Source organism: Rhinoderma darwinii, chromosome 4 (assembly GCF_050947455.1).
Source record: "Rhinoderma darwinii isolate aRhiDar2 chromosome 4, aRhiDar2.hap1, whole genome shotgun sequence".
Taxonomy (NCBI): domain Eukaryota; kingdom Metazoa; phylum Chordata; class Amphibia; order Anura; family Rhinodermatidae; genus Rhinoderma; species Rhinoderma darwinii.
Window position 1 is genome coordinate 17,690,215 of NC_134690.1, and position 20,676 is coordinate 17,710,890.

At 46.4% G+C, this 20,676-nt stretch overlaps 1 protein-coding gene and 1 pseudogene across 1 annotated transcript in view; one reads left to right on the forward strand and one right to left on the reverse strand.

Annotated features, from left to right (window-relative positions):
* PINX1 (PIN2 (TERF1) interacting telomerase inhibitor 1) overlaps positions 1-14,367 on the reverse strand; it is a 190,934-nt gene extending 176,567 nt beyond the window's left edge. The window contains exons 1-4 of the mRNA XM_075863806.1: positions 14,219-14,367; positions 11,209-11,318; positions 6,204-6,296; positions 2,098-2,176 (exon numbers count right to left, since the gene is read on the reverse strand). Of these exons, the coding sequence (XP_075719921.1) occupies positions 2,098-2,176; positions 6,204-6,296; positions 11,209-11,318; positions 14,219-14,237 (301 nt within the window). The 5' untranslated portion in view covers positions 14,238-14,367. The remainder of the gene's footprint in view (positions 1-2,097; positions 2,177-6,203; positions 6,297-11,208; positions 11,319-14,218) is intronic.
* Positions 14,368-16,226: 1,859 nt separating this feature from the next.
* On the forward strand, positions 16,227-16,968 carry LOC142760620 (ferritin heavy chain B pseudogene; annotated as a pseudogene).
* The last annotated feature ends 3,708 nt before the right edge of the window (positions 16,969-20,676 follow it).

A 20,676-nucleotide genomic window follows, 5' to 3' on the forward strand; every position in this document is an offset into this window, starting at 1 on the left:
GTATAATACAGGATGTAACTCAGGATCAGTACAGGATAAGTAATGTAATGTATGTACACAGTGACTCCACCAGCAGAATAGTGAGTGCAGCTCTGGAGTATAATACAGGATGTAACTCAGGATCAGTACAGGATAAGTAATGTGATGTATGTACACAGTGACTCCACCAGCAGAATAGTGAGTGCAGCTCTGGAGTATAATACAGGATGTAACTCAGAATCAGTACAGGATAAGTAATGTAATGTATGTACACAGTGACTCCACCAGCAGAATAGTGAGTGCAGCTCTGGAGTATAATACAGGATGTAACTCAGGATCAGTACAGGATAAGTAATGTAATGTATGTACACAGTGACTCCACCAGCAGAATAGTGAGTGCAGCTCTGGAGTATAATACAGGATATAACTCCGGATCAGTACAGGATAAGTAATGTCTGTACACAGTGACTCCACCAGCAGAATAGTGAGTGCAGCTCTGGAGTATAATACAGGATGTCACTCAGGATCAGTACAGGATAAGTAATGTAATGTATGTACACAGTGACTCCACCAGCAGAATAGTGAGTGCAGCTCTGGAGTATAATACAGGATGTAACTCAGGATCAGTACAGGATAAGTAATGTAACGTATGTACACAGTGACTCCACCAGCAGAATAGTGACTGCAGCTCTGGAGTATAATACAGGATGTAACTCAGGATCAGTACAGGATAAGTAATGTAATGTATGTACACAGTGACTCCACCAGCAGAATAGTGAGTGCAGCTCTGGAGTATAATACAGGATGTAACTCAGGATCAGTACAGGATAAGTAATGTAATGTATGTACACAGTGACTCCACCAGCAGAATAGTGAGTGCAGCTCTGGAGTATAATACAGGATGTAACTCAGGATCAGTACAGGATAAGTAATGTATATACGAAATTGCTTAAATCTTTATCTATAACCGTGTGAGCATGAAGACTGTGCAGAAACCTTACTATAGTAAATAATGAGGTCAGGGATTTTGTATGTGTGCGTAAGATAATAAAATTCACCAGTTAAGAGTAGAAACATCAAAGGGAGATGATTCACATCATTAGCAAACGAAAAAGGAAAAAAACGCTTGCTTATTTCTTGAGGTGTAAAAACCTTTCAGGGCGGCAGATTATCGGAAAATGTATGTCCTTAATAATTAAGAGTTCCCTGAATAATCCAAACGTCTGTGACAAGAACTTACAAGTCCTGCAGTAACTCCCACCAAACACTCAGACTGCAGGTTACTTGTGTGTATACGCAATCCTTTACCCTATTAGAGCATGACGAGATAATACGGGGAGCGGGGTACGCCCGTTCATATGCCGATTGATTCTTTTATGGGGCCAAAAAAAATGGTTGCTAGTCGGCTGTGTAAACAGAGGATGTGGTGCAGACGATGCAAAAGCATGGAAACGAATGATCATAGTAACGTTTGTTCCCATGATAACAATCATTGCCTTGTTCGAAAGGAACAAACGAGCGCCGATCAACAAGGATCATTGCCGATCAGCGCTCGTTTAAAGGCGGTAAATATCTGCCAGTGTAAAACCACTCTAATTACCACATCTGTATAGACTGCAATTTGGTAATATGAACCAGCTTTACCACCTGCAAAGGGGGGGGGGGGGGTGATCAACACTGGAGCTGAATAAAGTAAAATCCCTTTAATCTGACATCAACTGGACCAGGTGACGGATTATTAGACGATCATGGAAGGTCAAACGTCAAAACGCTAACATATCACACCGTAAGTCCCTATTTTTTTCCATCACTGTGCTGGGAAAAAAGTCCCAGATTATCAAACGTTCTACATTATTGAATGTCGGATTAAAGGAATTGAATGTGATACATATGTGTGTATCTCCTCGGTTATCCTAGATAAGGGAGGCCAGCTGGTGTTGCTTTACAGACCGAAAAAACGGAACAGACTTTTAGAGGACAGCAGGATCAGACTACACAGGGTCAATTTGTAGTCTGTTACCATGGAGACCTATAGGTCTGCATAGTTGAGTGATAAGAGTGTTCCTGCCGCTTCAGATTAGAAACAAACGAAGAAACAAATCCTGTTAAAAAACTTACCACCGCTTGCTGTACCATGGTGGTCGTTCAGCTCTGCGAGAAGCTGGTTAAAATCATCTTGATGCGCAATCCAGTTATCCTGAAATGATTAAGGCAGATGGAAAAATAAGGTGCGTTGTATAGATCATCTTCCTTCCTCGTCTTGCAGTCATACTCTATCACTTAAAGAGAAGCTGCAGCAGCAGGGACGACGTTATACAGCATTAATGAGAAGCGTAGTTATGAACCCAGCACTGGGGTGACATAACTCTTACCAGGAAGCTGCAGCACGTCTCTGTGTGTCATTCTCACTCTGTCCCCCCTCCAAAGAATTCTATGGCAGCAAGTCTGTGTCTCTCCCTGCTCCCTCCTCCACACTTCAAGACCTTCTGTAGGCAGTGTTTGTCTCTTCCCTCTGCTCCTCCCTTCATAAAACTTCTATGGGCAGCAGCCTGTGTGTCTCTCTCCCTGCTCTCTCTTCATAGACTTGTATAGGCAAGCAGTCAAGAGACACACCCCCACTTCCTTCAGTCCATCTCTAGTTACAGAGCAGATTTTGCTTGACAACAGGGAGTTTATAGAAGAGAACAGGAAGGGAGACACCTAGTGGTAGTAACTTCACACAGAATTTTCATGGATAAAATAACTACATTTTAACATTACGGGACCTTTTATACCGGTCAATGTGGGCCAGTTTATGATCAGTAAAACGTATGGGGACGGGCGATTGTTACTATGATCGCTCGTCCCTTATGCATTTCCATCATGTCAGCAGCACATCTCACTGTTTACATCTTGTGATCCCACCATCTACTAACCTCCGTAAACCTGATGTCTCCATCTCAGTGTGTGGCACTACCATCACTCCTAAGCAGCACGCCCGCTGTCTCGGGGTTATTTTTGACTCAGATCTTTCCTTTACTCCTCACATTTAATCACTCTCTTGCTCCTGTCACCTGCACCTCAAAAACATCCCCAGGATCCACCCTTTTCTTATTGTAAAAACTCATTACTAATCGTCTTCCCCTCACTAAACTCTCCCCTCTGTAATCTATCCTAAATGTAGCAGCCAGGCTCATCTTCCTGACCACCCGCTACACCAACACCTCTACCCTGTGCCAGTCACTGCACCGCTACACCAATGCCTCTACCCTGTGCCAGTCACCATACTGGACCGCTACAGCAACGCCTCTACCCTGTGCCAGTCACTGCACTGGACCTCTACACCAATGCCTCAACCCTGTGCCAGTCACTGGACCTCTACCCTGTGCCAGTCACTGCACAGCTACACCAATGCCTCTACCCTGTGCCAGTCACTACACTGGACCTCTATCCTGTGCCAGTCACTGCACCACTACACCAATGCCTCTACCCTGTGCCAGTCACTACACTAGACCTCTACCCTGTGCCAGTCACTGCACCGCTACACCAATGCCTCTACCCTGTGCCAGTCACCATACTGGACCGCTACAGCAACGCCTCTACCCTGTGCCAGTCACTGCACTGGACCTCTACACCAATGCCTCAACCCTGTGCCAGTCACTGGACCTCTACCCTGTGCCAGTCACTGCACAGCTACACCAATGCCTCTACCCTGTGCCAGTCACTACACTAGACCTCTACCCTGTGCCAGTCACTGCACCGCTACACCAATGCCTCTACCCTGTGCCAGTCACTACACTGGACCTCTACACCAATGCCTCTACCCTGTGCCAGTCACTACAGTGGACCTCTACACCAAAGCCTCTACCCTGTGCCAGTCACTGCACTGGACCTCTACACCATTGCCTCTACCCTGTGCCAGTCACTACACTGGACCTCTACACCAATGCCTCTACCCTGTGCCAGTCACTGCACTGGACCTCTACACCAATGCCTCTACCCTGTGCCAGTCACTACACTGGACCTCTACACCAATGCCTCTACCCTGTGCCAGTCACTACACTGGACCTCTACACCAATGCCTCTACCCTGTGCCAGTCACTACACTGGACCTCTACACCAATGCCTCCACCCTGTGCCAGTCACTACACTGGACCTCTACCCTGTGCCAGTCACTGCACCGCTACACCAATGCCTCTACCCTGTGCCAGTCACCACACTGGACCGCTACAGCAACGCCTCTACCCTGTGCCAGTCACTGCACCACAACACCAATGCCTCTACCCCGTGCCAGTCACTGCACCGCTACACCAATGCCTCTACCCTGTGCCAGTCACCACACTGGACCGCTACAGCAACGCCTCTACCCTGTGCCAGTCACTGCACCACAACACCAATGCCTCTACCCCGTGCTAGTCACTGCACCGCTACACCAATGCCTCTACCCTGTGCCAGTCACTACACTGGACCGCTACACTAATGCCTCTACCCTGTGCCAGTCACTGCACTGGACCTCTACACCAATGCCTCAACCCTGTGCCAGTCACTGGACCTCTACCCTGTGCCAGTCACTGCACAGCTACACCAATGCCTCTACCCTGTGCCAGTCACTACACTAGACCTCTACCCTGTGCCAGTCACTGCACCGCTACACCAATGCCTCTACCCTGTGCCAGTCACTACACTGGACCTCTACACCAATGCCTCTACCCTGTGCCAGTCACTACACTGGACCTCTACACCAATGCCTCTACCCTGTGCCAGTCACTACACTGGGCCTCTACCCTGTGCCAGTCACTACACTGGACCTCTACACCAATGCCTCTACCCTGTGCCAGTCACTACACTGGACCACTACACCAATGCCTCTACCCTGTGCCAGTCACTGCACTGGACCACTACACCAATGCCTCTACCCTGTGCCAGTCACTGCACTGGACCTCTACACCAATGCCTCTACCCTGTGCCAGTCACTACACTGGACCACTACACCAATGCCTCTACCCTGTGCCAGTCACTACACTGGACCTCTACACCAATACCTCTACCCTGTGCCCGTCACTGCACTGGACCTCTACACCAATGCCTCTACCCTGTGCCAGTCACAGCACTGGACCTCTACCCTGTGCCAGTCACTACACTGGACCTCTACACCAATGCCTCTACCCTGTGCCAGTCACTGCACTGGACCTCTACACCAATGCCTCCACCCTGTGCCAGTCACTGAACTGGACCTCTACACCAATGCCTCTACCCTGTGCCAGTCACTACACTGGACCTCTACACCAATGCTGCTACACTGTGCCAGTCACTGCACTGGACCTCTACACCAATGCCTCTACCCTGTGCCAGTCACTACACTGGACTGCTACACCAATGCTGCTACCCTGTGCCAGTCACTGCACTGGTTTCCCATCCCCTTCAGAATTAAATTCAAACTTATTACTCTCACCCACAAAGCTTTACACAGTGCTGCACCTCCTTACATCTCCTCCCTCATCTCTGTCTACCACCCTACTCGGGCTCTACGTTCTGCCAACGACCTTAGATTAAAATCCTCCATAATCTGAACCTCCCACTCCCGTCTCCATGTTCTCTCTCGTGCTGCACCAGTTCGCTGGAATGCGCCACCACAGACAATTCCCAACATCCAGTTTTAAACGTGCCCTGAAAACACATCTTTTTAGACCATCCATAACATTCCCTCATCTGACTCCTTTCCCTGCCCCCCCCCCACTTTACAGTAGTTGTGAGGACTTGACCCCCTCATTCAGCAGTCTCCCCCGCACTCCCTGCCCCCGAATACACTTCACGTCCGTCATACACAGATACCGGACGGTGACGGATCCTGCAGCTTTACGTTACTACCCCATGTGTATAAAAGATGGAGGAGCGACGTACTGGACAAGAACTTCTTATACATCCTGTCTACCTTATTTCCTCATAGATTGTAAGCTCTTGAGATCAGCGTCGAATTGTTAATTCATTTTTTCACTATGTAATGTCTGACATCGTCTGTACAAGCGGAATAGGTTGGTGCCATTTAAAGATTATTATCACGTGCGGCCGACAAAGATAATATTTTCGGCTGCATAAACGATACGAGCGCTCGACCCCCTGATCATTGACCTTAACTAGATGACATAGCTGACCTATACGGGGGGGCTGTACTATAATGACTGCGGCTTTGGTTTGATACGGTCGTACATTTTTACACCCTGAGCTCCCTCCATACAGGCTCATACCTCGTGGTTGCTGGACGCTCCAAGTCCCAAAGTATTGTTTTTAACTTGGACTTTAATGTGTTCTGTGGATCCCTGTTCCTGAGCACCGAGTCCCTGCAAAACAAAAAGGAAAAGCTGTCAGTGTCATTATCCGTGCAGCACATGATCAGGAAACCCGCATTTTCTGGGAAACTTCTTCTATGGCCGGATGTCATACAGCAAGATGTTACGCAGCCACGAATGGGGACAGGAGCGGGTCAGGCCTACGTTAGGTTTCGGCGGTCCTACGCATCGCACACGGCCTTTCTAGGGGTCTTTCATGGTACATATACATCAGCGTTTAACTTCTATACATTTTATTATTTTGGGAAAAATTCAGAACATTTATTTAATCACGGTTTTTATTTCTCATGCCGTACACCCCCATAAACCATTACTGCGCAGGTTGTTATAATGTATGCCCTGTAATCAGACAGCCCTGGGGTCTTACATTGGATCACGCACTGTCTGCCCATATATATGGCATCGGCTCTGATCACAGGAGGGTCCGCCCTCAGTCTCTGCCTTTGTATACCGCTATCAGCAATGATTTCAGAATATAAAAAGGGTTAAACGGCAAAGATCAGAGGTTGTTCTCAGATTTCCATCGTTACAGCGCAGATATACATCCTGTATCATGCTCCAGAGCTGCATTCACAATTCTGCATTCACAATTTCTAATTGCTGGAAACAGTGAAAATGCTTGTCATCAGACACCCCCTAACAGCTTAGCAGAGCTCTTATAATGCAGGTGATCATTTTTCCTTCAATGGATTACTGTACAGTGCCTGGAGGAAATATGACACTTCCCACAATGCAAATCACCAAAACAAGCTCTATACAGATGCTGAACAGGCCGGAAATTCTTCTAAATTTCTGCGCTGAAGCCTGCAGAATACAGGCTGTAACTCAGGATCAGTACAGGATAAGTGATGTAATGTATGTACATAGTGACTCAACCAGCAGAATAGTGAGTGCAGCTCTGGAGTATAATACAGGATGTAACTCAGGATCAGTACAGGATAAGTAATGTAATGTATGTACACAGTGACTCCACCAGCAGAATAGTGAGTGCAGCTCTGGAGTATAATACAGGATGTAACTAAGGATCAGTACAGGATAAGTAATGTAATGTATGTACACAGTGACTCCACCAGCAGAATAGTGAGTGCAGCTCTGGAGTATAATACAGGATGTAACTCAGGATCAGTACAGGATAAGTAATGTATGTACACAGTTATTCCACCAGCAGAATAGTGAGTGCAGCTCTGGAGTATAATACAGGATATAACTCAGGATCAGTACAGGATAAGTAATGTATGTACACAGTGACTCCACCAGCAGAATAGTGAGTGCAGCTCTGGAGTATAATACAGGATGTAACTCAGGATCAGTGCAGGATAAGTAATGTAATGTATGTACACAGTGACTCCACCAGCAGAATAGTGAGTGCAGCTCTGGAGTATAATACAGGATGTAACTCAGGATCAGTACAGGAGAAGTAATGTAATGTATGTACACAGTGACTCCACCAGCAGAATAGTGAGTGCAGCTCTGGAATATAATACAGGATGTAACTCAGGATCAGTACAGGATAAGTAATGTAATGTGTGTACACAGTGACTCCACCAGCAGAATAGTGAGTGCAGCTCTGGAGTATAATACAGGATATAACTCAGGATCAGTACAAGATAAGTAATGTAATGTATGTACACAGTGACTCCACCAGCAGAATAGTGAGTGCAACTCTGGAGTATAATACAGGATATAACTCAGGATCAGTACAGGATAAGTAATGTAATGTATGTACACAGTGACTCCACCAGCAGAATAGTGAGTGCAGCTCTGGAGTATAATACTGGCTGTAACTCAGGATCAGTACAGGATAAGTAATGTAATGTATGTACACAGTGACTCCACCAGCAGAATAGTGAGTGCAGCTCTGGAATATAATACAGGATGTAACTCAGGATCAGTACAGGATAAGTAATGTAATGTGTGTACACAGTGACTCCACCAGCAGAATAGTGAGTGCAGCTCTGGAGTATAATACAGGATGTAACTCAGGATCAGTACAGGGTAAGTAATGTAATGTATGTACACAGTGACTCCACCAGCAGAATAGTGAGTGCAACTCTGGAGTATAATACTGGCTGTAACTCAGGATCAGTACAGGATAAGTAATGTAATGTATGTACACAGTGACTACACCAGCAGAATAGTGAGTGCAGCTCCGGAGTATAATACAGGATGTAACTCAGGATCAGTACAGGATAAGTAATGTATGTACACAGTGACTCCACCAGCAGAATAGTGAGTGCAGCTCTGGAGTATCATACAGGATGTAACTCAGGATCAGTACAGGATAAGTAATGTATGTACACAGTGACTCTACCAGCAGAATAGCGAGTGCAGCTCTGGAGTATAACGTAATGTATGTACACAGTGACTCCACCAGCAGAATAGTGAGTGCAGCTCTGGAGTATAATACAGGATGTAACTCAGGATCAGTACAGGAGAAGTAATGTAATGTATGTACACAGTGACTCCACCAGCAGAATAGTGAGTGCAGCTCTGGAATATAATACAGGATGTAACTCAGGATCAGTACAGGATAAGTAATGTAACGTGTGTACACAGTGACTCCACCAGCAGAATAGTGAGTGCAGCTCTGGAGTATAATACAGGATATAACTCAGGATCAGTACAAGATAAGTAATGTAATGTATGTACACAGTGACTCCACCAGCAGAATAGTGAGTGCAACTCTGGAGTATAATACAGGATATAACTCAGGATCAGTACAGGATAAGTAATGTAATGTATGTACACAGTGACTCCACCAGCAGAATAGTGAGTGCAGCTCTGGAGTATAATACTGGCTGTAACTCAGGATCAGTACAGGATAAGTAATGTAATGTATGTACACAGTGACTCCACCAGCAGAATAGTGAGTGCAGCTCTGGAATATAATACAGGATGTAACTCAGGATCAGTACAGGATAAGTAATGTAATGTGTGTACACAGTGACTCCACCAGCAGAATAGTGAGTGCAGCTCTGGAGTATAATACAGGATGTAACTCAGGATCAGTACAGGGTAAGTAATGTAATGTATGTACACAGTGACTCCACCAGCAGAATAGTGAGTGCAGCTCTGGAGTATAATACATGATGTAGCTCAGGATCAGTACAGGATAAGTAATGTAATGTATGTACACAGTGACTCCACCAGCAGAATAGTGAGTGCAGCTCTGGAGTATAATACAGGATGTAACTCAGGATCAGTACAGGATAAGTAATGTAATGTATGTACACAGTGACTCCACCAGCAGAATAGTGAGTGCAACTCTGGAGTATAATACTGGCTGTAACTCAGGATCAGTACAGGATAAGTAATGTAATGTATGTACACAGTGACTACACCAGCAGAATAGTGAGTGCAGCTCCGGAGTATAATACAGGATGTAACTCAGGATCAGTACAGGATAAGTAATGTATGTACACAGTGACTCCACCAGCAGAATAGTGAGTGCAGCTCTGGAGTATAATACAGGATGTAACTCAGGATCAGTACAGGATAAGTAATGTATGTACACAGTGACTCCACCAGCAGAATAGTGAGTGCAGCTCTGGAGTATAATACAGGATGTAACTCAGGATCAGTACAGGAGAAGTAATGTAATGTATGTACACAGTGACTCCACCAGCAGAATAGTGAGTGCAGCTCTGGAATATAATACAGGATGTAACTCAGGATCAGTACAGGATAAGTAATGTAATGTGTGTACACAGTGACTCCACCAGCAGAATAGTGAGTGCAGCTCTGGAGTATAATACAGGATATAACTCAGGATCAGTACAAGATAAGTAATGTAATGTATGTACACAGTGACTCCACCAGCAGAATAGTGAGTGCAACTCTGGAGTATAATACAGGATATAACTCAGGATCAGTACAGGATAAGTAATGTAATGTATGTACACAGTGACTCCACCAGCAGAATAGTGAGTGCAGCTCTGGAGTATAATACTGGCTGTAACTCAGGATCAGTACAGGATAAGTAATGTAATGTATGTACACAGTGACTCCACCAGCAGAATAGTGAGTGCAGCTCTGGAATATAATACAGGATGTAACTCAGGATCAGTACAGGATAAGTAATGTAATGTGTGTACACAGTGACTCCACCAGCAGAATAGTGAGTGCAGCTCTGGAGTATAATACAGGATGTAACTCAGGATCAGTACAGGGTAAGTAATGTAATGTATGTACACAGTGACTCCACCAGCAGAATAGTGAGTGCAGCTCTGGAGTATAATACATGATGTAGCTCAGGATCAGTACAGGATAAGTAATGTAATGTATGTACACAGTGACTCCACCAGCAGAATAGTGAGTGCAGCTCTGGAGTATAATACAGGATGTAACTCAGGATCAGTACAGGATAAGTAATGTAATGTATGTACACAGTGACTCCACCAGCAGAATAGTGAGTGCAACTCTGGAGTATAATACTGGCTGTAACTCAGGATCAGTACAGGATAAGTAATGTAATGTATGTACACAGTGACTACACCAGCAGAATAGTGAGTGCAGCTCCGGAGTATAATACAGGATGTAACTCAGGATCAGTACAGGATAAGTAATGTATGTACACAGTGACTCCACCAGCAGAATAGTGAGTGCAGCTCTGGAGTATAATACAGGATGTAACTCAGGATCAGTACAGGATAAGTAATGTATGTACACAGTGACTCCACCAGCAGAATAGTGAGTGCAGCTCTGGAGTATCATACAGGATGTAACTCAGGATCAGTACAGGATAAGTAATGTATGTACACAGTGACTCTACCAGCAGAATAGCGAGTGCAGCTCTGGAGTATAACGTAATGTATGTACACAGTGACTCCACCAGCAGAATAGTGAGTGCAGCTCTGGAGTATAATATATATATCCTAGAAGGAGGAGACGTCTAGATCCTCACCTTGCCTTTGGACCAGCCCATCTTCTCCAACATCTTCTGCCCAAACTTAGACTCGTCTTTACTCCACGTGCTGTTTCTCGGATCCACCGACCACTTCTGCTTTTTACGAGCTGCAGGGAATTATGACCAGATGTTAGTTTATACCGTCCACGACATATGTGATAACTACTGGCAGGGTTTATCCACCACTCTAAAATAAGTACACCCCCCTCCCCTCCCCGGCTACGACCAATCCTGACTGACCACCACTACCTAACTGGCAGCTTATTACACTGAGGCGCAGCTACTGGTAAGACGCCCCCCCCCCCCCCAACACAGACATTAACGAGCAAAGCAGAATCCACGTGTAAACAATTGGTGGTCAATACAACCGTAACAGCTCTGGGGGGACATCACGACCAAGTCTATGCTTGAAGGGAGGACGTCATGATCAGCCACAACATAACTGCTCCGACAGCGGGGGTCTGCAGACATTACTGTATTGGGGGGGGTCTGCAGACATTACTGTATTGGGGGGGGTCTGCAGACATTACTGTATTGGGGGGGGGGGGTCTGCAGACATTACTGTATTGGGGGGGTCTGCAGACATTACTGTATTGGGGGGGTCTGCAGACATTACTGTATTGGGGGGGTCTGCAGACATTACTGTATTGGGGGGGTCTGCAGACATTACTGTATTGGGGGGGTCTGCAGACATTACTATATTGGGGGGGGTCTGCAGACATTACTGTATTGGGGGGGTCCGCAGACATTACTGTATTGGGGGGGTCCGCAGACATTACTATATTGGGGGGGGTCTGCAGACATTACTGTATTGGGGGGGTCCGCAGACATTACTGTATTGGGGGGGTCCGCAGACATTACTATATTGGGGGGGGGGTCTGCAGACATTACTGTATTGGGGGGGTCTGCAGACATTACTGTATTGGGGGGGGGGGGTCTGCAGACATTACTGTATTGGGGGGGTCTGCAGACATTACTGTATTGGGGGGGTCTGCAGACATTACTGTATTGGGGGGGTCTGCAGACATTACTGTATTGGGGGGGTCTGCAGACATTACTGTATTGGGGGGGTCTGCAGACATTACTATATTGGGGGGGGTCTGCAGACATTACTGTATTGGGGGGGTCCGCAGACATTACTGTATTGGGGGGGTCCGCAGACATTACTGTATTGGGGGGGTCCGCAGACATTACTATATTGGGGGGGGGTCTGCAGACATTACTGTATTGGGGGGGTCCGCAGACATTACTGTATTGGGGGAGTCCGCAGACATTACTGTATTGGGGGGGGGGGTCCGCAGACACTACTGTATTGGGGGGGTCCGCAGACATTACTGTATTGGGGGGTTCCGCAGACATTACTGTATTGGGGGGAGTCCGCAGACATTACTGTATTGGGGGGGGGTCTGCAGACATTACTGTATTGGGGGGGTCCGCAGACATTACTGTATTGGGGGGGGGGGGTCCGCAGACATTACTGTATTGGGGGGGGTCCGCAGACATTACTGTATTGGGGGGTCCGCAGACATTACTGTATGGGGGGGTCCGCAGACATTACTGTATTGGGGGGGTCCGCAGACATTACTGTATTGGGGAGGGTCCGTAGATATTACCGTATTGGGGGGGTCTGTAGATATTACCGTATTGGGGGGTCTGTAGATATTACCGTATTGGGGGGGGTCTGTAGACATTACCGTATTGGGGGGGGGTCTGCAGACATTACCGTATTGGGGGGGGTCTGCAGACATTACCGTATTGGGGGGGGTCTGCAGACATTACCGTATTGGGGGGGGGTCTGCAGACATTACCGTATTGGGGGGGGGTCTGCAGACATTACCGTATTGGGGGGGGGGTCTGCAGACATTACCGTATTGGGGGGGGGTCTGCAGACATTACCGTATTGGGGGGGTCTGCAGACATTACCGTATTGGGGGGGTCTGCAGACATTACCGTATTGGGGGGGTCTGCAGACATTACCGTATTGGGGGGGTCTGCAGACATTACCGTATTGGGGGGGTCTGCAGACATTACGGTATTGGGGGGTCTGCAGACATTACCGTATTGGGGGGGGCTGCAGACATTACCGTATTGGGGGGGGGCTGCAGACATTACCGTATTGGGGGGGGGCTGCAGACATTACCGTATTGGGGGGGGGCTGCAGACATTACCGTATTGGGGGGGGTCTGCAGACATTACCGTATTGGGGGGGGGGGTCTGCAGACATTACCGTATTGGGGGGGGTCTGCAGACATTACTGTATTGGGGGGGGGTCTGCAGACATTACTGTATTGGGGGGTCTGCAGACATTACTGTATTGGGGGGGTCTGCAGACATTACTGTATTGGGGGGGGTCTGCAGACATTACTGTATTGGGGGGGGGTCTGCAGACATTACTGTATTGGGGGGGGGGGGTCTGCAGACATTACTGTATTGGGGGGGGTCTGCAGACATTACTGTATTGGGGGGGGGTCTGCAGACATTACTGTATTGGGGGGGGGGGGTCTGCAGACATTACTGTATTGGGGGGGGGGTCTGCAGACATTACTGTATTGGGGGGGGGGTCTGCAGACATTACTGTATTGGGGGGGTCTGCAGACATTACTGTATTGGGGGGGTCTGCAGACATTACTGTATTGGGGGGGTCTGCAGACATTACTGTATTGGGGGGGTCTGCAGACATTACTGTATTGGGGGGGTCTGCAGACATTACTGTATTGGGGGGGGGGTCTGCAGACATTACTGTATTGGGGGGGGGGGTCTGCAGACATTACTGTATTGGGGGTCTGCAAACATTACTGTATTGGGGGGTCTGCAGACATTACTGTATTGGGGGGGTCTGCAGACATTACTGTATTGGGGGGGTCTGCAGACATTACTGTATTGGGGGGGGTCTGCAGATAACTATTCTCGGTGAGGGGGTGTAGTGTGGCCAGTGAGAAGCTGTCACATAGCTATATACACACGACACGCTTGTCAGCACATATCACAGGGTTAGCAGGACACTCACGTTCGGCCAGCATCGCCATGATCAGATAGTCGGTGTTTAACAACTCGGGATCTCGGTGCTCCTGACAGTCAATGTGGAGATCAGCACGGTCGCAGAAAAGTGACGTCACACGGAAAATGAACTACATTCTATTAATATTGCCTTCAATTCCTGTCCACGACAACGGAGCCATTTTGTTGTAGTCCGTACCTCAGACGTATAGCCCGATATTGCAGAGGATCTTCCACAAGATGGCGCTGATGAGCGTGCTGAATGCTGATATCACAGGGGGCGTTACTGCAGAGCTCCTGTAAGCACGTGATGTGCGACGCTCTCTCTGTCTGGACTCCAACACCTTGTACTTCTAGTGATAATAATAACAATTATCTCTTTATTTACTGATGGGGACTTGAGAGCAAAGGGCGGGAAAGCAGAGGGAAGCGCCATAGATAACACAGGAGCTTGTATCTGCCATCGGCAACCAATCACAGTTCAGCTTTCGTTTTCTAGCCTGTTTCGGGAAAAGTGAAAGCTGAGTTCTGATTGGTTGCTATGGACAACTTTCTGTCAGACGGTTACCATGAAGCCAATGAGGCTTGTTGCTGCCATTTGTACAGCTGTTTGTACTTGCCGTATCCATTATATGGCAAACCCATTATAGTGACAAAGCAAAAAGGAGGACAGTGCCGCCTCATACAGAGGGACGTAATGCTGCCACGTTTTAGCTGTCCGCATTAAATTCCAACCCGACCATTGGTCCAATAACCCAAACTAACAACATCATGGGAATCTATGGGGCCATAATACGGACGCTTAAGTGCGGTCCCATTACAGGTTTTCTGAATGAGTCCTAAAATTGCTGTATTCCCTATTTGTCGCGGTTCTGCAAGCCAGATTTAGCCTTGAGGAGTAGAATTTTTTCTGTTTTTTGCATGACGTACCCATGTGAGGCTTTGTATTTTGCGTCTTTTGTTGTACTTTATGTAGGTGCCACTTTTTTGGTACATATACATTAGCATTTAATTAAAGGGGTTTTCCACGTTCTGACAACGAATGACCTATCCACCGGATAGATCATCAGTATATGATCGGTGTGGGTCTGACACCCAGACCCCGCAACGATCAGCTGGTGCGGCTGCGTCCGGGGTATCGGAGGATATTGCAGGAAGCAGATGGCTCAGGTTAAAGAATAGCGGGCGAGCTGCAGCTCTGCTGAACGGCCGCTACGTATTGGTCGGAGCCATCTGCTTCCTGCTCCAACTGCTGCATACTTTTCAAAACATCCAGTGACCAGAAGGCAGCCGAATCACTTGATCGGTGCGAGGTCTGGGTGTCGGAACAACACCGATCATATACTGATGACCTATCCGGTGGATAGGTCATCAGTTGTCCGGTAGTGGATAACCCCTTTAATATACATTTTTGTCTTGTCAAAAATACCGAAAAAAAGTTCCGCTGCAATTTTTGCTTATTTATTTATTTTTTACAGCATACACCGATCATCATTAACTATGTTATAAATTGTTACGGTTGTGTCGATACCAAATATTTGTATATTATTTTATGTTTTGGGATTTATATTTAATAAGGTTTATCTATTGTAACAAATGCATTTGTGTATATATTATAATATTTTTCACCGTGATCCGGTTGAGACCCCGGTACTCTATACAGGGACGAAGAGAACCATCCTTCTTTTTGACGAAGAAGAACCCGGCTCCTGCCGGGGAGGAAGACTTGCGTATGAAGCCCCGCTCCAAGTTCTCTCTAACATAGGCGGACATAGACAGAGTCTCTGGCAGAGAGAGAGGATATACCCTGCCACGGGGAAGGGAAGCATCAGGAACCAGCTCAATAGGACAGTCATATGCCCGATGTGGGGGCAATGTCTCCGCCTCTTTCTTGCTGAAGACGTCCGCAAATTAAGCAAAATGACTCGGCAATCCTGCCCGCGACTGAGGCAGAGGAGACTCAGCCAAACGAATCTGTCCCAGGCAACGATTGTGACACTCGGGGCGCCACCAGCGCCACTAAATCCACCAAGAAGCCGCAATGGAATCCCAGGTGCGCCAGAACTTCCACCGCGACAGCGAGGCTGCCATCAACCGCATGGTGAACATGGAGCTGTATGCGCCTCCTACACCTATCTCTCCATGTCCTTCTACTTTGACCGTGATGATGTCGCTCTTCACAATGTGGCTAAGTTCTTCAAGGAACAGAGTCATGAGGAGAGAGAGCATGCTGAGAAGTTCCTGAAGTACCAGAACAAGCGTGGGGTTCGCGTTGTTCTACAGGACATTAAGAAACCTGATCGTGATGAGTGGACCAACACTCTGGAAGCCATGCAGGCTGCTCTGCAGCTGGAGAAGACCGTGAACCAGGCCCTTCTGGATCTTCACAAAGTGGCAGCTGACAAGGTTGACCCTCAACTCTGTGACTTCTTGGAATCTGAGTACCTGGAAAACAGGTGAAGTCTATTAAGCAGTTTGGAGACTACATCACCAACCCGAAGTGCCTTGGGGTACCCCAGAACGGCATGGGCGAGTACCTGTTTGACACTCACACTCTGGGAGAGAGCAGCTAAGATGTCGTCTTCCAAGAGAATCCAACCAGTCTACTCTGCACTTACAAGTCTATCTGTGGCATAAATCTAGTGCCCACCTGAGTTGTAGTGGCCCATTTATACCTTGTGTGATCTTTCTGTTATCTAAGCAGACATGACTGTGCTTGTCAACAAGTTTTCCAATAAAGTTCTTGTGCGTTTTAAAAAACTTCTGAAAATACAGAGCTGTTTTCAAGGGTAAACGACTCATGATTTTCAGACGTTTTTTAAGCAATGAGCGTTTTTTGCGGCGCTTTTTTACAACCGTTTTTGGAGCTGTTTTTCTATTGAGTCAATGCAAAACAACTCCAAAAACGGCTCAAGAAGTGACATGCACTTCTTTTCACGAGGCGTTTTTTTATGCGGCCGTTTTTAAAAACGGCCGCGTAAAAAATGCCCGGTGGGAACGGAATGCCGTTTTTCCCATTGAAATCAATGGGCAGATGTTTGGAGGCGTTCAGCCACCGCATTTTTAGCCATTTTTCGGTGCGTTTACGGCCCGGAAAACGGCTGAAAATAGGTAGTGTGAACATACCTTAATACTGCCATTGCACAGCTCGTGATCGCGCGGGCATTAATATGCCCGCACGATCAACAGGACGTGTATTCTCGTCCTGATGGAGCACCATCCTGCCGCTCATTACGAGCATACACCTCCACCATCAGCAACCATATACAGCAAGCTCAAATGTATTGCTCCTTTTTTGGGTGTGCAAAGTATCGGCCTGGCAATGTACGTGGGCAGCGTGTGTTTTTGACATGTTTGTGGATTTTTGTGTTATTGCCTGTTTTTTGCCCATTGACTTCTATGAGGAAATGACCCTCACAATGAAAACCTGCAAGTAAACTCAACCTGTACCGTTCTTGTGGTAATGAAATGGGATTTCCATAGAAACAGGTTAGGAACATTTACTAGGACTCCTTAAAAAACTAGCCATAGTTTAGTGATTTTGAACGAACGAATGCAACTCCTCGCTCGTAGTTGATCGGCACGGATTGGCAAAACAGACGTTTATCGATTTCTCAACGAAGAGATAGAAATCCACATCTCCGTAAAATTTTTTGCGGTCTGGAAAATTTAGATGAATAAACTTATGACGTCATCTTGGCCATACCCAACGAAGAGCATAAAATAAACATGCGGAAGTTTGTATATTCAGAAAATATACAAAGATATAATTGTAACACCCATTTGATGACGTCATGTTAGCGCATGCTCTAAATATACATTTCTTTACTCTCTCAATGACTTACTGCTTACGACAAACGACCGAAAAAATCCAGCATGTCAGATTTCGTCCAAGACAGATTTCGGGGTTTAGTTGTTGTCAAACATGATCATTCGTCCACAAAAAATTGACCATCGATGGACGACAGTTCTCTAAATCTGTCCGATGAGAATCACTAGTGTATGGCTATTGACTTGTCTCTAATCTCCCCTTCATCTCTAAACTCCTGGAACATTTGGTCTACTCTCGCCTAATCCGCTATCTCTCTGCTAACTCTCTTCTTGACCCCTTACAATTTGATTTCCGCAGTCTACAGAAACGGCCCTTACTAAGTCTCGAATGCTCTCCCGAAGGCTCTCCACTCTATTGACCTTAAATGGGTTTTCCCATAATCAATATTTGTCACCTATCCACAGGACAGGTGATAATTTATACATTTCTCATCAGTGTGCGTCTGACCGCTCGGATCACCACTGATCCTGGGAACGGGCTTACCTTTCTGTGCTTGTGCGCCCCATATGAATAGAGTGGTACCTTTGCTTGCTCAGTCACCGCTCTATTCACTTTCTATGGGGCTGCACAGGAACGGAAAGGTAAGCCCATTTTTGGGAATGGTGGGTGTTTAAGCAGTCAGAACCCAACCGATCGATATTTATCACCTATGGGAAAAACTCTTTAAGGACATTGTTCAAGGAAGGAGGAGAAGGGCTGGCGCTGTCAATTAAGACACGTATTGCAGCTGAGTGGAGATTCCCAAATGACACTATCAATATATGGAATATCGGCATCACACATGCCCACGGGTGCTCTTCGACCAGTACAGCACGTCAAACATCATATAGGAAAAAAATCGAGGCACTCACCGACTGGGCCTTGAGAAAGCGTGTGTGTAGGCGAAACGGCTGTAGGCTTGCTCCACGTCCAGACCTTAACCCCTTCCCACCGCAGCCAATTTTCGGATTTTAATTTTTGTTTTTTCCTCCCCACATTCCAAAAGCCATAACTCTTTTATTTTTCCATTAATATTGGCGTATGAGGGCTTGTTTTTTGCGGGACGAGTTGTAGATTTTCACAGCACCATTTTTTGTACCATATAATGTAGTGGGAAACGAGAAAAAATATATATGTGGGGTAAAATAGGAAAAAAAACTGTGATTCCTCAAACTTTTGGGTGGTTTTGTTTTTACGCTGTTCACCGTATGGTAAAAACGGCAGTTAACTTTATTCTGCGGGTCAATACTATTACAACGATACCAAATTTATATCGTTTTCTTTATGTTTTACTACTTTTCCAAGGAAAAAACTGATTGTTATAAATAAAATTTGCGTTTTGTCGCCACATTCTGAGAGCCATTACGTTTTTATTTTTCTGTCGATTTAGCCGTGTGAGGGCTTATTTTTTGCGGGGCGAGCTGCAGTTTATATTAGTATCATTTTGGGGTACGCGAGACTTTTTGATCACTTTTTATTTATTTTTTGTGGGAGATGAAGGGACCAAAAAACAGCAACTCTAATGTTTTTAATTTTTTACCGCGTTTACTGTGCGGACTAAATAATGATATATTGTTATAGTTCAGACTCTTACGGATGCGTCGATACCAGTTATTTTAGCTTTTGAATTTTTTTACATTGTGCTTGAGGGAAAATGGGAAAAGGGGTTTTTTTGAGCTTTTAAGTTTTTTTTTTTATTTGTAAAACAAACGTTGTAACTTTTTTTACTTGTCCCCCTAGGGATCACTTGCACGATATACTGCAATACTAATGCATTGCAGCATATCGTGATTCTGACAGTGTCCTATGAAGCCCTGCCGGAGGCAGGGCTTCATAGGAGTACAAAGATGGCGGACCTGGGGGACTTCGTCAGGCCCCCAGGCTGTCATGCCAACCAACGGCACCCCCCGATCTCGCTGCGGGGGGGCCGTTGGGACGTTACAGGGGGTCGCCCCCCTGGTTTTAGTCATTTAAATGCCGTGATCGCTATTGAATGCGGCATTTAACGGGTTAAACAAGCAGGATTGCGCTCGAACGTGAGCCCGCTCCACATTCCCCCACCCGGCGTGCGCCGTATATATACGGCGGATGTCGGGAAGGGGTTAAAGAGGCTCTGTCACCACACTATAAGTGCCCTATATTGCACATGATGTGATCGGCGCTGTAATGTAGATTACAGCAGTGTTTTTTTATTTACAAAAACGATCATTTTTGACGGAGTTATGACCTATATTAGCTTTATGCTAATAACTTTCTCAATGGGCAACTGGGCGTGTTTTACTTTTTGACCAAGTGGGCGTTGTACAGAGGAGTGTATGACGCTGACCAATCAGTGACCAATCAGTGACCAATCAGCATCATACACTTCTCTCCATTCATTTACTCTGCAGATAGTGATATATCTATATCGCTATGTGCAGCCACATAAACACACTATAACATTACTGCAGTGTCCTGACAATGATTATACATTACCTCCAGCCAGGACGTGATGTGTATTCAGAATCCTGACACTTCTGTAGCGTCTCTGTGAGACTACAGCACAGCACAGCGAGATCTCGCTGTAAATGACAGTTTACAGCATAATCTCGCGAGACTACGCCTGCTATGCTGTAACTCACAGATAAGTGCAGAGAAGTGGTCAACGATACTGAATA